The 16,803-nt window shown below is 34.3% G+C and overlaps 1 protein-coding gene across 1 annotated transcript; it reads left to right on the plus strand.

Annotated features, from left to right (window-relative positions):
* The first annotated feature begins 1,595 nt into the window (after nt 1–1,595).
* Nucleotides 1,596–16,529, plus strand: LOC118206057 (uncharacterized). Its single transcript, XM_035378334.2, has 3 exons — nt 1,596–1,962; nt 5,436–5,740; nt 16,050–16,529. Exons 1-3 carry the CDS (start codon nt 1,828–1,830, stop codon nt 16,438–16,440), a joined length of 831 nt encoding a protein of 276 aa, XP_035234225.1. The 5' UTR covers nt 1,596–1,827; the 3' UTR covers nt 16,441–16,529.
* Nucleotides 16,530–16,803: the final 274 nt, after the last annotated feature.

Below are 16,803 nucleotides of genomic sequence, written 5' to 3' on the forward strand. Positions count from 1 at the left end.
ATTCACATAGTCGCTTGGTGTATGTCCCAAATATTCTTATTTCTGACTTACATCGGTTAATGTCGACATTCACCATTTACTAATGGTGAATGTTGGAACATATAAGAATATCATATTTTCTTCTCCGTAATTCAATTGCGATAAAACGCACTTGAGACTTAAAATAAGAACTTAAAACACATAGTACATTCAAAATGAGAAAGGAAAATAATAGAAGTCAAAAACTTACTAAATTATGTGATTCAAATCTTATTTATTGCAACAACTTAAACTGTTATGACACTTTATGACCTCTCTTTTCGACGTACACTAGAGCATAGCTGTGATTGTCGACATACACCAGTGAGGGTCCGAATGTACAAGAATATAATGAAATATTCGATCTTTCACCGACGTATTTGGTGAAAGTCGACATTCTCCAATTTTGGTCTTCCACGGTAACATATGTTTATGTATGAAATATATTATAAGGATTTCTTGACACAAATTATGTTAATTCATTACAATGGCAACTCGTGGCAGTTTGATTCAGAATATTTACTGCATTAATTACTGACTCGAATTAGCATTTTTAACCAAGAAAAGATTACTGGACAACATCCGGACTGTCACTGGCCAAATTCAAGCCGTTGTCCTAGCAATGTACATTTTGCTTTTATATGTTCGGGTCTGAATTTGCGGTACCAGCTATAGCTAAAACTAGTTATGCCACTTGCGGCCGCAAAGCCCTCGTTTGAAAGCTCCATAATTCACCGACGCACAGAAGTAATTTCTAAGAGTGATCAGAGAAGAGGTTAATTAGATTGCGAGGATTTATTTTTAATTTCCTTACCCTTATTTTATGTTTAAGCGACTTTCCTATCCCTCTTGCTTTCAACTCTCACTTTCTTGCCAGAATAGCATTCACCTTCCATTTGCCTCACAAATTCGCACTGCTACCTCAGTACGATGCAGTTTGATGTAACTGTATAAAATTATGCGGGGCCTTTCGCAACTGCCCGTATTACGGGGCAAACATTAGCCTAAAAGTACTGCGGATGGAGGGGATTATTTTTGAAGGTGACATAATAAATATTGTAGCGTTCTACGGATTTGGAGTGATTGATGAAGAAGAATCAAAATACAATTTATTACCCAGGAGGGTTCCAAAAACAAGTTTACAATTGTCGAAAGACTACAATAAACACACTGAAACAATCGGCATTACAGCATTCAGGCTACTCCAGGGAAGATAGCTTCATGACAAACGACAAAAGTACAGCTCCCGACTTGGTTCGATGGCTCTCAAGCTAATCTCAGAGCTCAAAACACTACTATTGAACTCAACATTTGTATGTATTCCTAACACTTTGAAAATGTGCACTATTTTTAGTTAATATGTCCTGGCAAATAAATCTTTAGACAAAAGCCTTGTAAATTAAGGAACAAAGAATAGAAAAAATATCGCCACTGTGTGAAATATAAGATCTTTAAGCTATTTTTCATGCTCTAGCGCATAGCCTATTCTTTGAGAATTATCATTCCGAAAAGCATATAATCTTTATAATTTATTCTCAACTTAATTAATCTGTTAATCTATAAACCCAGTTCTTAAAAATTTAAATCTTCATTTTACTTTTCAGAGATGTATCAAATGATATAAATTAAAGTGCATTTTATTCATGTATATATACATCATATATAGCTCATTATTTGTATGAATACTTGAAAGTTTGTTTTATTAATGAAAAATGTTTCTAAATCTGTATGCAACGTAAGATCTGAAGATTTACTTCCCGCTACAAACAGCTCATTCTTGTGTTAATTTTTCAGCTTATTACCATAGTGATGTTCTTCTCTGCAAAAGCTCTACGAACGATTACTTTGGTTCGAACGCCGTTTGTAATGTCTGCGATGCTGACGAAGTTTATTCTGCGTGGGATCTGCGATTCCATTAATTATGTTCGAGACACTTTGCAAGAGGTAAATATAAGGATGCTCTGCTATTTTCCTTTTCATCACAAACTCATACTTTACTGATTATCAAATTCTTTTTTATCTACTTGATTTTTAAAAAAATTCAACAATATCATTTAACAAAATAATTTCTAAAACATATAGAAAATTGTTCGGACAATCCAGCTTTATTATAACTAGCAACAAATCTCTGAATTTTCCTCTTTATGAAAATTTTCCACTATATCATTGATCAATTTTTTATTAGTCCAAGGGGGCAATTTGCCCAGAAGCAGTATTAATTTTGTTTTGGCATTTTGCGCTGATTCACTATAAATGTCTGTTCACTTTTCAAATTGTTACCACCAAATATTGGAGTGCTGTACTAGGACTTACTTATCGCTCTTCACAATCAGCTGACTCCGATCCCCGCCCCCCAGTTTCTCCTTCTCCTTGCGCTTTTAGGTTCCTCTTCAATACCAGTTCTTTAGGTCGCTCGACCTCCTTCCCCTCCGCCTATCCCCAATGCATTAGCCATGGAGGTAAGAAAGGAACTAATCTACAATATCATTTAAATTCTGAGAACTAATCTACAATATCAAAGTCAAAGCAAGTGCAAGTATCAAAATCCACGAATAAATATATATAATTCCATTTTGATACTTGCACTTGATTTACATATGTTCTCTAAATTTAAATGATATTGTAGATTAGTTCGCAGCAATAATTAATCATTTATTTGTTTCAATTAAATTTAATTAACTTTAAATTTGCTTTTTACGAATAGAGAATGTTTGTTAAATTCCTTGCATTCCTTGCAGCAATGGCGCAAGAGAATTACTTAAATTTAATTTAACTTTACTATTTATTCTTTTAAACTCCTGTACATATATATATATATATTTGTTTTACTTTTATGTGAATGTACATACATGTGCTTAGACTTTGGGATGTTTACGGCTCTAAACTTTCATTACCAATTAACATGAGACAGTATTAATGCCCTAAACATTTTTTAACAAAAAATTACTATAATAATTGCTTTTAAATGCAACCCTCTCCAGGAATTAATTAATTAAATATTTCCATTTTCTTTACCTAATGTGTGTATATATAAAGAGAAACAGCTTATTTTTATAACTTCTTCTATAAAAAGAGATATGAATTAAAAATTTTTTAATTAAAAATAATATTTTATGGATTATGCATAAAAAATAACTGCCCATAGTGCATTTTAAAACAAACAAGTTTTTTAATAAGTTATCCAGGTATGACCCTGAAGTCATCGGTCAGCGGTATACAAGCATAGCAAATTTTGTGTAAATATTGTGAACCTTTCTTTACAGTTGCTCTGTATTTTTAAAGTACCAACTATTTTTTAATTCGTTTGACTTTTTTATTTTATTTATTTGTTTATTTTTTCACTAACAGCACATTTTAGTTTTAATACTATATATATATATTATTTCATTAATATTTAAGGCTTCTAGAAACGCAAAGAAATTTTTAAAATTTACTTCAGCTTCTATGCAATTAATGATCTTCAAAATATGCTTATAACCTTACTTATCTAAAAATTGCTGGCGTACTTTACTTTCGCAGTTCATAAGCAGAAATAAAAATTTTTAATAACATGGAAAACTTTTCTGCGTTTTACGTCAGGATCCATATCAAATCCAAGACAAACAATACTCGCTGAAGCGGGAAAAATTCAGATGTTCAGCGTCGTAACCGGGGAACTGGTTGTTTGGCGCTAAAATATTACAGTGACACCTAGCGGCGGAAAATGAAAATTATCTTCGGATACGCGGCAGTGGAAACGCTTGTATGGATGCCATAGGCGTGTCTTCGATTGACGCAACGAGTTCGTACGAAGTAGTGGAAACGGGCCTTTAAGGTGACATTGCGATTTAACTCAGTTCCGCCCCTAATTTTGATGGACAGCACCCCAAAGAGATGGGTCCGAGGGCCTTCCACTTCTCTCCTTTTCCAGGAAACCACACGAAAGAACTTTCGGCTCGCCGCATATTTAGACTGCCGCCATGCCGCACCGACACTATACATTTACAAACACCCATGCCTTCTCTGAGATTCGAGCCCAGGCCCTTGGTCACGGCAGTCCGCGACGCTAACCACTATGACCGACTGGGTTGCTGTTGTTTCTTCTTCGCAGGCTTAAAACAGATTATTTATCATTTGTTGGAAGCTGATAGCTTCGATGGTGCCGAATTAATATGTAAATAAATTTATTTTTAGAATTTAAGATGAGGGTCAAACTATGAACAGTTTATAAAGAGATAACATATACTACAGGCACAAATATATCATGACACAACGGGTTACTGTTTTCTATGCAGAGTGCGCATTTCTACTTCCTTCTACAAAATAAGGGGAAATTTCGGGTATCATAATTTAAACAAAAATATCGGTTTTGACCGCTCTGGAAACCATTTGAACGATGTTTTTGCGTGATATCTGTAAGTACGCCACAACGAAGGCCTCTTCTTTCCAAAAAGGATTATACGTAAAATGAATTCAGATAAGGTTTTTTTTTTTTTTTTTTTTTTTTTTTTTTTTCCCGTCTGTACATACGTATGTATGTATCTCGCATACAAAATACTAACTGCTATGACTTTGGAAACTTATATACCTGATACCTCGCTTCTATAAGAAATCTATACTAGCCTACTTGATCTGCCTAAAATCTTCCCTGCTATCATAACAGTTATTGACTTGAGTTATTAATAGATCGAAAATCTTCCTTAAATGCACTATATTTAATAACTACATTAAATTTCAAATTCAACTATTTAAGCAAATTGGGTGTACCAATGGGAGGTCACACGAGTGCAAGCGTTTGTAATAGCCTTTCATTCATTAAGGAATTTACCTTCCAAAAAATTTACAGCAACAAGATTTAATTAACACGCCCATACTTACAGATATATAGATGACTTTATGATCTTTAATAATTTTAACAAGATTGAAAATTCACAAATTTATCCAGAGTGCCTTACTTTTAATAAAATTAATACTTCACAAAATATAGTCGACTATCTAGATCTTCAAATAATTAACTACAAAAAGATTCTACTGTTTGACAAAACACGCGACTTCAATTTTAATACTAACAAATTAATAAACTGGACTTCCAATATTTCCAAGAAAGTTATTAGTAATACTATATTAAATCAATACAATGCATTATAAGTATTTGCACAGATACGAAGGTCCAAGATTTGTACAGATACGAGAGATGCAGATACAGTTACTGAAGGTAGGATGGAAAACTCACAATGGGAGCAGCAGTAGGATCATAGCGCCTGCAAGTAAAATTGATTAGATACGATTTAAGAAAGGCATATGTATCTCTCAGTAAAGCGTCATAATCAAAAACCTGTTTTCGGTACAGTCATCGATTCTGTGTGCCATATGTATACAGAAATGCAATATGATATTTTAATGTAGTGCTTAAATATAATAGCAATTTATATTCACAGGTGCTGACCCATTGGAAGTCTGTTGCTTTACGTATAGAAGAAATTCTGGACTCGATTCAGTTTTTATATAAGAGCACCGTTGTTGCAAGATACCCCCACCTCACGGTATCTTATGATACTCTCTTTGGAAGTATCTCCAAGTATGGCCAGGTACACTCTGTTTTGAGCCACTGGATACCGAAGACACATGATTGTGCTCTGCCCGAAGAAAAAATTATATTTAGAAAAAGAAATGGTTTGATTATTACGTATCAGGCACCAGAAATGGCTTCCACAGCCGCTTGGTATCTTCCGACAAATATAGGGTAAGAACAAGACTTAGTCATACTTTCTTGTAAAAGTTGCCTTTTAATGCTAAAACAACTGCCATCAGAAGTTCATTTTTATGACGTAAATTTCCGTTTATTTTATTTTTATCAAAATGTCAGCAACTCATTTTCATTAATTCCTTCGATTATTCGAATTGTAATTTCCTAAGACATGTCGTGAGTTTCAAAACAGCCATAGTTGCCCCCCCCCCACTCTTCCCGAAGATAATGTGGTAAATTTGTAAACGGTCTTCACGGTTTTTTGAATTTAATCACTGAAAATGCACAACAGCAACCGATTGAGCTCTAAAAAAACACAAAATACATGAAGTTTTGGTGGTCAACCGAAATAGGAATGACTATAAAACGAGTTTAAAATTTGAAAAAAAAAGTTTCTTTTCACTTAGTTTTTTATATATGTATAACTATTGACATGGAACCTAATTATCTTGTCAGATTTATTCTCGACTAATTTCTCGTTTCGAATGATGAACAAATATTGTGAGATCTCACGTTCTGTGAAAATTAACGAAGTAACCACCCATAAGGATTATTGACACTCCTGACTGTAATCTTCCAACAGTATGATGATGGCAAAGAACTGCTTATAATCATGATGACAATTATTTTTTTTTTTAAACTGTGCTATCCATCTGCATGACAAAGGGTAGAAAATATACCAGTTGCACTACGCCGTTTTAAACCTTGCAAAACTAACTGCGAGAAAAATATTTTCCTTCCCTCTTAGGCTCCTACAGAGGCATAGTCATAAAATGCGGCAATTCTATTTTGACCTGCGAGACAGGGTCTAAGACGTAGCCAATTAGAGGAGCTAAATTTGCCCATGCGTGGATGTGTCTACAGATTTCTTGCTCTGTTTTCCAGCTCAATGCGTGCGACCATAAGGTTGAAAACTTCGAGCTTTATGCCCAAAACCACTAAATCAGTTTTTGTGACGTAGTAAGGTCTGGTTACCTGGCGCTATGCTCTTTATCACGTGGTCGGAAATTGCGTTGTTTTCGAAATAACCAATGATAGAGCTCCTAGATATGCAGGCTGACTCGTCCGACTCGTCAGCCATGTCGTAACCGTTCTTTAGGGTTGCAATTCAGGTTTGGTATGCCCTCTTTGGCTTTTCAGCGCTATTGTTTCAAAATTTTATCTATGAAAAGTATTCAAAGGGTATCATTTTATTTTAATTCCTTTATGAAAATAGCTAACCTGAAAGACATATTCCATTCACATAAATCACATACATGGGAAAAATATAGGTCAAGTATGTTTTACATGCGTACTGAAAAAAAAGTGATTAAAGTCGTTTTAAAGCAAAAGAAAATAAAAATGTACACTATAGCTCTATTAACAACTCAAAAAATACAATGTAACATATTCTAAAAGGAAAATTATGTAATACATAATGATATGAATTAAATATATATAATAAATGCACAAAATAATAAATAATGTTCATAACTATATAATAAATGCCAACACACATCACATCATGGTACATAACACTGCTATGAAAGAAAGGATTTCATTAGAAACATACCTTTTATATTTATTTTCTAACATTGAAGAGTAAAACATAATGATGACAAGAAGTTACGAAAACTAGTTAAGAAACAATAAGAAGCCCTTTGAGTGATTGCATTATCATAAGACACTGATTACCAAGTCAATATCATTTTTTCATTTTTTTTTACATCAGTAATAAGTTTTTTACTGAAAATTTTAGCAGTGCATGCCAAACCGATTTATTATTGGCGCCTTTGATGCAAGGTCACACAAAAATAAACTTGATTTAACAAATTTCTGAGAACATTAAAATCAAAAGTCTTAAATTACAGTAACAGATATTAATAAATTATTTTAATTACACATTAAGAAAGCAATTGTCTAAAAAATTTTAATTCCAATATGAAAACTGAATTAAATTAAAAATGAGTGACTAAGCTTGTAAAGCATTTTAAAACATATTTCATGTTCATACATTGGAAATAAATTGACAAGTATTGCAGTTAAATGAAAGAGCCGGAAATATAGTCTACATGATGTATAAAATACGGTAAAAATTATTCGTTAAATACTTATATTGAGCTTACCTTCTTCAAAATGAATATAAATACGATATATTTATGTTACTTTAAAGGAAACATTATATAATGCATAATTTTAATCATATTATCCGACGTTTACCTTTTTTTTTTTTTTTTTTTTTTTTACATTGGGCTCAACTGACAGATATAACAGAGTAAAAAAATAACATACGATTTTAAACCATGTATCCCGCATTAAAATTTAAATAAAAAGCGCACTTCATAGTTATAATCACATACAAAATTGAAATCAAATGTAAAATATAATTCTTTAAACTTTATCCGCTCGCGATAATAACAATAAAAAGAATCACATCGTCGTCGACTTAGCGACGTCAGTATCTGTGTATTGACTATACAGACACATTCTGCAATTCATTTTGTGGATATAAATTAATTTGTCATTAATTAGCACTACTTAAATGAAAATACACATTTTGCTGAAACATGGACACTTATTTTTTTAACAACTATGAAATCATACGAAGCTGAACTTAATTCAAGAGCTCACGCTCCTATGCTCGGAATCCATTCCAGTTGGGAGGAGGGATAAATTACCCATTTGCTTCGTATTTCTTCATTTCTGGGAAAACAGAACATACTAAAGTTATTTCTGAAACGATATGAATAATTTGATGCAGTGCATCCACCCATATTTCTCTGAATTAGATCGCAATTCATCAATACAAATGTAAACAACACAATGCTAAATCAATGTCCACTAGCAACAGGTGCCCTTAATTCGGATACAACACAGATGATCAGTCGACTCCCCTTGCTAGGATTCTTATACACCCTATGATATAAATTGCTGCCCATCCAGTAGATCTGAAGGATTTTCCTTAGCACACTTGAACTCTGTATTCGTGAAAGCACAAACAACACAGCCGCCATATTGAATCGATCGTTTCCGCCGCGTGAATTGACTTATTCTATTTCCTGTCGATAGCTGTATATCATAATAAAATAACTCCACACACATTACACAGTTTAAATACCTTTATTTTCCATAACGACACTCAGGCGCTAGGTTCCACCTTACAGCGTAACATATAAATCGCAACTTCCAATGTAACACACAAATCAGGTTTCTCAGAGAATACATTTCAGTGCCATTTCCGGCGGCGCATGCGCCATTAGCCAACATTCCGCTCTGGCGCCAAGCATTTCTCAGCTAATACAAAACACTCCCGGCGTTGAAATTAACAATTTCAAAACTATTATTTCAATAAATGTAAATATAAAGGCACTACAATAAATTACTTCACAATAACAAATCACAACATTGAAAAATATATATTCAAATTATTACAACAAATGCCAGTTTATAATAGAAATAAACCATCATTCTACAGGAAGTATACATATATCTCGAACATTTCGTTTCAGCAAATGCTGATTAGGCAATCTTACAGTTATTACTCTTATTTTGTTATCCCTACCATGAAAAACCTCAGCTATTCTCCCCACTAACCATTTGGTTGAACGCAAATGTTCATCTTTTATTAATACAAGAGTTCCCAACTGAACGTCATCCTTTAAAAATTTCCACTTGTGACGTTCTTGTAAATTATTAAGACAATCACGTTTCCATAATTTCCAAATTTTTTGTGTATACTTAGTGATTCTTTGCCATTTAGAAAGTCTGTTTTCATTTATGTTGGATAAATCTGGCTCATCTAGAGTTGTGATAGGTCTACCAAGCAAAAAGTGACCTGGGGTCAAAGTTTCAAAATTATTGTAATTGTTTTCAATTCAAATCAATCAATTCAATTCAATTTCAAATTCAAAATTATTGTTACTATTGAAGTAAGAGGTCTTGAGTTCAATACTCCTTCAATTTCAGTTAAAACAGTTAAAAATTCTTCTAAAGTTAAACACTGATTACCAATAACTCTCTTCAAATGACTCTTAAATGATTTAACCCCGGCCTCCCAAATTCCGCCGAAATTTGGCGACTCTGGAGGAATAAATTTCCACTCTACACCTTCAGTGGTATAAAAACTCGCTAAATTATCATCTGCACACTCAACCAATTTTTGCAATTTTTTTAGTTCTACACTAGTAGCTTTGAGGTTTACACACTTACCTCTTTTTAATTGATTTATTTCTTCTTTAAACTCACTTTTTTGGGCCTCTAATAAAATATGCACCTCAGCATCCTTTATCACTTCTAAAGTAAGTACTTCGTACGGTCCTTACCTGAGGGTTCTTAAGATTATGGATAAACCTAAAAATGAAACTTACAATGCGAATAAGTTTAGTATAATTAGAAGACAAATTAAGAATATCATTAAAGAGGTTTGCTTCATTACGTGCAATTAAAACTAAGTTAGAATCGTTATGCAGTTCATTGTCCTTTTTAAGTTCATTTGGACACACTTCTTCAACTACCTCAATGATAAGTCGTGACGAGGAATCTCTGAGCGTGTTAGAAAGTCACAGCATGACCACCATTTGGAACAGTTCACAAGAAAGTCAATTTGAACACCACGCGTCATAACATCTGCTGGGTTCTCTTTTGTTGAACAATATAACCACTCTGTCGGCTGTGTTAACTTCCTAATCTCGTTAACTCTGTTGGCGATGAAAGATTTCCATTTGGTACTGGTACCTTTAATCCAGCATAACACTATTTTGGCATCAGTCCAATAAAATATTCTCGAGGATTTCTTTTGATCGAGCAATTTTTTCACTCCAGAACCTAAACGAGCTGCTAGTAATGCACCAAGTAATTCAAGACGAGGTAACGTAATTCTTTTCTCAGGGGACACACGACATTTTGATGCGACGAAACTCACAGAAATTTTTTCTTGCTTACGCAGTTTTACGTAGACAACAGTACCGTACGCCCTCTGACTAGCACCTGAAAAGCAATGGATCTCTATGGAATCGGCTTCGGGATTCAAAATGAATCTTGGAACTGCAATTTTACTTAGATGATGACACTCACAGCACCACTTTGCCCACTCTTGACAGATATCTGTAGGTAGTTCATCATCCCATGTCAATTTTCGAACCCAAAATTCTTGTAGCAAGAATTTAAGTCTAACAGTAAATGGAGTTATTAACCCAAAGGGATCAAAAATCTTCCCGGCAGTTTTCAAGATGAACCGTTTCGTATCACGCTTATTCTTAAGGAATTCCATCAAACTGTCTGTGTCTATACTCAGAGTGTCTTCATTAGTATCCCAAGATATTCCCAAGATCTTAAGTGTCTCGTTTGAGTCATTAATTTTATGTGGATGGATCTTGAAATCTTCTTTTTCCCATTTTCTCATCAGCTCAGGATCATTGGATACCCATTTACGCAAGTTCATATTTGCTGCAATCATAATTTGTTTAGCTTTACGCGATAAGCTTAGAGCCTCATCTATACTGTCCTGTCCAGTAATAAAATCATCAACATAAACACAAGAATTCAATATTTCCAATACATCTGGCTACTCATCTCGATATTTCCTAATGTGTTCTTTAATTGTTGCAGCCAACAAAAACGGACTTGACTTAATCCCAAAACTTATGCGTTTGAATCTACATGTCGCTAGTTTTAGATAATTTAATTGTATAGCTTTTCCCAACACTCAGAATCCTGTGGTAGTGGATGTTCTCAAAATTCATAGAAATTTAACGATTCGAGGATATGAAGTCCTGTACTGCTGGGTTCCTGGACATGCTGGAATAAAGGGAAATGAACTTGCAGACATCGCAGCCAAACACGCTGTTGAACCGTCTACCCGCCTTATCCCTTTTAGAGACATCTGCTGTGTCATCAAGGGGAAGATACGGAAAAAATGGCAGCAAATTTGGGATGTTCAGCATCACAACAAGTTGAGAAACGTCAAGCCTAGAATTGAGCATTGGGATTTTGCTGGAAATCGTAAAGAGGACGTTCTTTTGACTCGACTCAGAATTGGTCACACCAGAGTCACACATAACCATCTTCTCAAAGCTGAAAATGAGCCTGTTTGTTTTAATTGGTGGTGTGTGTTGGTGTATTTAATTATGGCAAAGCACACGAGGGCTATCTGCCTAAAGGGAGGGATGCCTTTCGTGGAGGACTTTCTAAGGGAAACTGGCTCGTATACACGTTACACATGGGGAAAACCACGAAAACGCCCATGCAGCCAGCCCGTTCGCGGGATTCGAACCTCAGACCGAACTAGCAGTGTTCAGGGTCTTTACTGCTCGTTTGTTTTAATTGTAATGTTTGTTTATCTGTTCGTCATATTTTAATTGAGTGTCCATGTTTTAATAGTCTTCGCCAGAAATATTTTAATAGCTGCGACTTACCTCTCGACCGTTTAATCGGAAGAGAGGTCAATTGTAATTTATTTTATTGTTTAAAAGAGATTTGCTTTTATTAACTAATGTAATTTGTTTTGAAGACTGTGTCTTGAATTTTAATATGTGCTTTTAACTAGTGTTTATATGACTTCATCCTCTGGATTTGGTACATTTATCTGCTTGTTTTTATTTATTGAATTTTAATGTCATCAATTGTAATCATCTCATCTTTTGTTTGGCGCGTCATAATCACCTCTGGTTTTTGCGCCATAGTCACTCACTCACTCACTCATTTAATTGTATATTTTCCACAAACAGGAATCGCACTGTGTCTTGATCCTTTTCTGCCAAAGCAATTTGCAAAAATGCTTTTTCTACATCCGCTGAAATTGCAACTTTATTTAATCGGAAATTAATTAGCAGATGGAACATATTAGGATTTAAATTTGTCCCTGTCCATAGACAATCGTTCAGTGATAGCTGCCCGAACTCATGTGAGCTGCCATCAAACACTATTCTAGTCTTCGTTGAAGCACTGGTTTCTCTAAATACCGGTTGGTGCGGTAGGTAAAATACTGGTTTACCGATAGGTATATTTCCATCTGACACTCTTTCAATGATGCCTTGCCTTACTTGAGATAATCATCTAATATTTCACTATATGTAGAAAACAGTGTTTTGTCATAATTCATTCGCTTTGCAAGAGTTTTTAATCTATTTACCGCTAATCGGTAATTATCAGCTAATTCTCTCCAGTCCCTTTTCCAAGGTAAAGTAACCTCGTAGCGACCAGCTTTAAAACAAACTGTCTTATTAAATATTTCCAATGCTTTGTTTTCCTCATGACAATAAGGATCATCTTTAATTCCTAATGATTCTAGTTCGAAAATCATTTTCAATTCACTCTCTGAATTATCATTTATTAACCCACTATACGATAAATTATTTCTCCGTGAATCATTTACATTTCCACTAACTATATATCCAAACACACTATTTTGTAATATCAAGCCTGTGTTAGGAACAGAGATTTTACCAGCTCGTAACATATCATAAAAAACTTCCGCGCCGAGCAACAGGTTTACTTTCTCCGGTTTATAAAATTCCCGATCCGCTAAATTCACCTTCTCAGGAATCGCAAGGTCACTAACATCGATAAACTTTGCGGGAGTTAAACCTGCTATTTTTGGAATTACCAAAACCTCTAGTTTCCTTTTATACGTTTGTTCCTGATTACAGATAAGGGCGACTGCTTTTCTTTTTATCGTAGTTGAAATACCTGATATACTGCAAACCGAAATATTTGTCTTTTCCCTTTTTAAATTAAGTATATCTGCTAATTCAGTGGTACAAAAACAAGAAACACTTCCACTATCACATAACGCTTTCACCTTAATTAAAGTTCCATCATTAGTCTCAATGAATACAAAGGCAGTAGATAAAATCACGTTTTTCCCACTGTTAGTACCCGTAGCGGCTGTAAAAGTTTCGTTTTGAGTTTTAGCTTGAAATGCAGGTGCGTGTACATTTAACGCATTGCTGTTTTCATCACCCAACTCCTGATCTGAAGTGTCTGCTCTTTCTGCTGTGGTGCCAACGGAATTATTTTCGTTTTGATAACACAAGAGAAAGCTATGTTTTTTTCTTACACTTCTTGCACAAGCAATTAGAACGGCAATTTCTCACACCGCGCAAATTAAAACAACAAAAACATAAATTCTGTTTTTTCACAAATTCTACCCTTTCTTTTACACTTAATTTCTGAAATTTAGGACAATTAAAAAGCTTGTGATTGCTCAAATTACATAACTGCATACGTTTTTCATTTGCATTAGAAACAACAGCGGTAACTCTATGTGTAACTTTTTTTGTGTTAGTCACACTATTTGAATCGTTGAGAGTTCTTGCATGATCTTTAAAAAATTCTATAAGATCTGTTAAATTAAGCAAATTCTCTTTCTCTAATTTTCTTTCCCACCATATTTTGGTGTTAGGATCTAATTTTTGCCCTAAAATGTATGCAAACACATTGGAAGAAAAACCGTTAACACTCTGATTTAAAACTTCTAATGATCTCACGCATTCATTTGTAATGTCAATTAAGTTTAATATTGCTGACGCAGATTCATTTTGCATAGAATGCATATTCATAAATCGTCTCAGATGAGCATACACTTGTTCACGGTGATTAGAGAACCTTTCTTCTAATAATGACTTCTAATAATGACTGCACAATACGATAAGCATCTCCTCTTAGCGCAGATTTTAAGTACTGTAATTTGACTGCATCTGTTAAATTAGGATTTGAATCAACACTGGCTAAAAAGATATCTTTAAATGAAAGCCACTCATGTAAGTTACCCGAAAACGTTGGCAAATTAATTTTGGGTAATTCAACATTTCTCAGTATTCGTGCAAACCGAAAGCTCCGATTTAATTTCTTTGGAAAGTTTAGCTAATTTACGATTTAATTTGACTTTTACATCTAAGAGAATATCGTCAATCTCTTCTTTCTCTTTTACATAAGCATCAATACTTTCTTCCGTACATAACCCGAACGAAGAATCGAAATTAGAATTTATTTCTGTCTCAAACACTTTAAATTTATTCTTTAGTAGTTCCAAGTCAGTTCCTTGGACATTTTCGTCCGCAACCTTTTGTTTTAACTTTGTTAACTGTATTTTTAATGTACATTTTTTCGCTAATATCTCCTTTAGTGACATTTTAATTAGCAAAAGTCAATAAACAAATAAAGAGCTTCAAAAAGGTACAATGAGCTTCAAAAAGGTACAATGAGCTTCAAAAAGGTACAATGAGCTTCAAAAAGGTACAATGAGCTTCAATAAGGAGGAGGGTACTTACCCTTTTGTTTCTACAGAACTTCAATCTTGAAGTATCCTATATAATTCTTCATTTCATAAAATCGAAAGTAATATCACAGTGTCAAAACTTCATTAGCTGCTCCGGCTCGACGGACCACAAAACTTGAATTGACTTATTCTATTTCCTGTCGATAGCTGTATATCATAATAAAATAACTCCACACACATTACACTGTTTAAATACCTTTATTTTCCATAGCGACACTCAGGCGCTAGGTTCCACCTTACAGCGTAACATATAAATCGCAACTTCCAATGTACCACACAAATCGAGTTTCTCAGAGAATACATTTCAGTGCCAATTCCGGCGGCGCATGCGCCATTAGCCAACATTCCGCTCTGGCGCTAAGCATTTCTCAGCTAATACAAAACACCGCGGAATGATGGGTTTGAAGTGATCGTTACGCGATCGATCGCGAGCTCAGAGTGAGCGTTGAGTTTCAACTGAATACCAAAACAGCAAAATCAGTCGTAACTGATGACGTATCACGACTAACAATCACTAAATGTTTCAACTGAATGAGTCCTTTAGACCATCGTCTTTACGTCTGACCATCTTAGAGGTCACGGGGCTCTTCACATCTTCGTCCGAACAAGCATCAAACCCTTATCTTTCAAAAAGTTGAGACTTCCTTTCGAAACCAAATTGTAGCCAAAGTGAGTAACCGAAAAAATGTTCATTCATACATATTCATTAGCATGTGAGGTTTGTTCCCATTAGCTAAGTTTGGTTTTGCATTTTGGTGTCCAAATTAGAAATAACTGTAGGATGAAGGGTTGTGTACGTATCTGCGTCATTAACATTAGGAATTTCTGTGACGATTTTTGTCACAGAAAGGAGAAATGGCCAAATTAAAAAAGAGAGTTGAGAGATTATTATAAAATTAGTATTTTATTTTTCATATATATGTATGTATCGAATTACAGAGAGAGGAGGGGGAAAGTATTCATTTTCGCCTTTCTTCACAGTACTGAAAATTGTAATTGCCTTTGTAATTAGATTGTTAAGTGATTTATCTTTTTCTTCTTTTCATATAGCTCATTCTGCAAAGCCCTTTCATTAGAATCACTTATTGAAAAAATTGCTAGTGAGGAAGCAATCTTCTACCAGGACGAGGAGTCTGGCACAGTTTTAGTCGGTCGAGATACACCTATGTCTGAGGAAGATGGCTTTGATTTGCGTAGATATTTTACAGAAATAGCAAATGTAGTATCAATGAACTCCAGGAAACGGGAGCATCAGAATGACTATGAATTCTTGGTAACTTACCGTTTTATCACCCATGCTATTCTAGCTATCTACATTTTGGATGGCAAGAAGTTTGGAAACGGTATCCTTACCGTGTGTCTCCGAAACACAGAACAAGCAACACAAATAGTGAAACGTTTAAGTAAAAAAGAAAGGAATTTTGTCAGAAATATTTTTTGACTTCGGCTGAACAATTATTTTATGAACTGATTTTGATATCTGTCCAGCTACTAGGTTTTTAAATATTTAATAAATATCTTATCTTTTTTATGTAATTTTTCAACACGAAATTATATTTTTTCAAGTGCGCATGTAGAATTGCATGTGCGCGCACACACACGTACTTGCAAGTGAATTCATCGTTTTAATTATTAATTTTAAAATTGTTACAACATTTCGTTCCAAGAAAATTTTCAATCTCAGGGACTTTCAGGGTCTTGGAAATATAGGTCGATAGTGGGAAAAACTAATTATAATGCACTCGTGTGGAAATTTAAGAAAATTTGCATATTTTATGGCGTTTCTAAAAAACAAATAGACAAA

Source organism: Stegodyphus dumicola, chromosome 8 (assembly GCF_044657685.1).
Source record: "Stegodyphus dumicola isolate Sdum_Otavi_A_Nest chromosome 8, ASM4465768v1".
NCBI lineage: Eukaryota > Metazoa > Arthropoda > Arachnida > Araneae > Eresidae > Stegodyphus > Stegodyphus dumicola.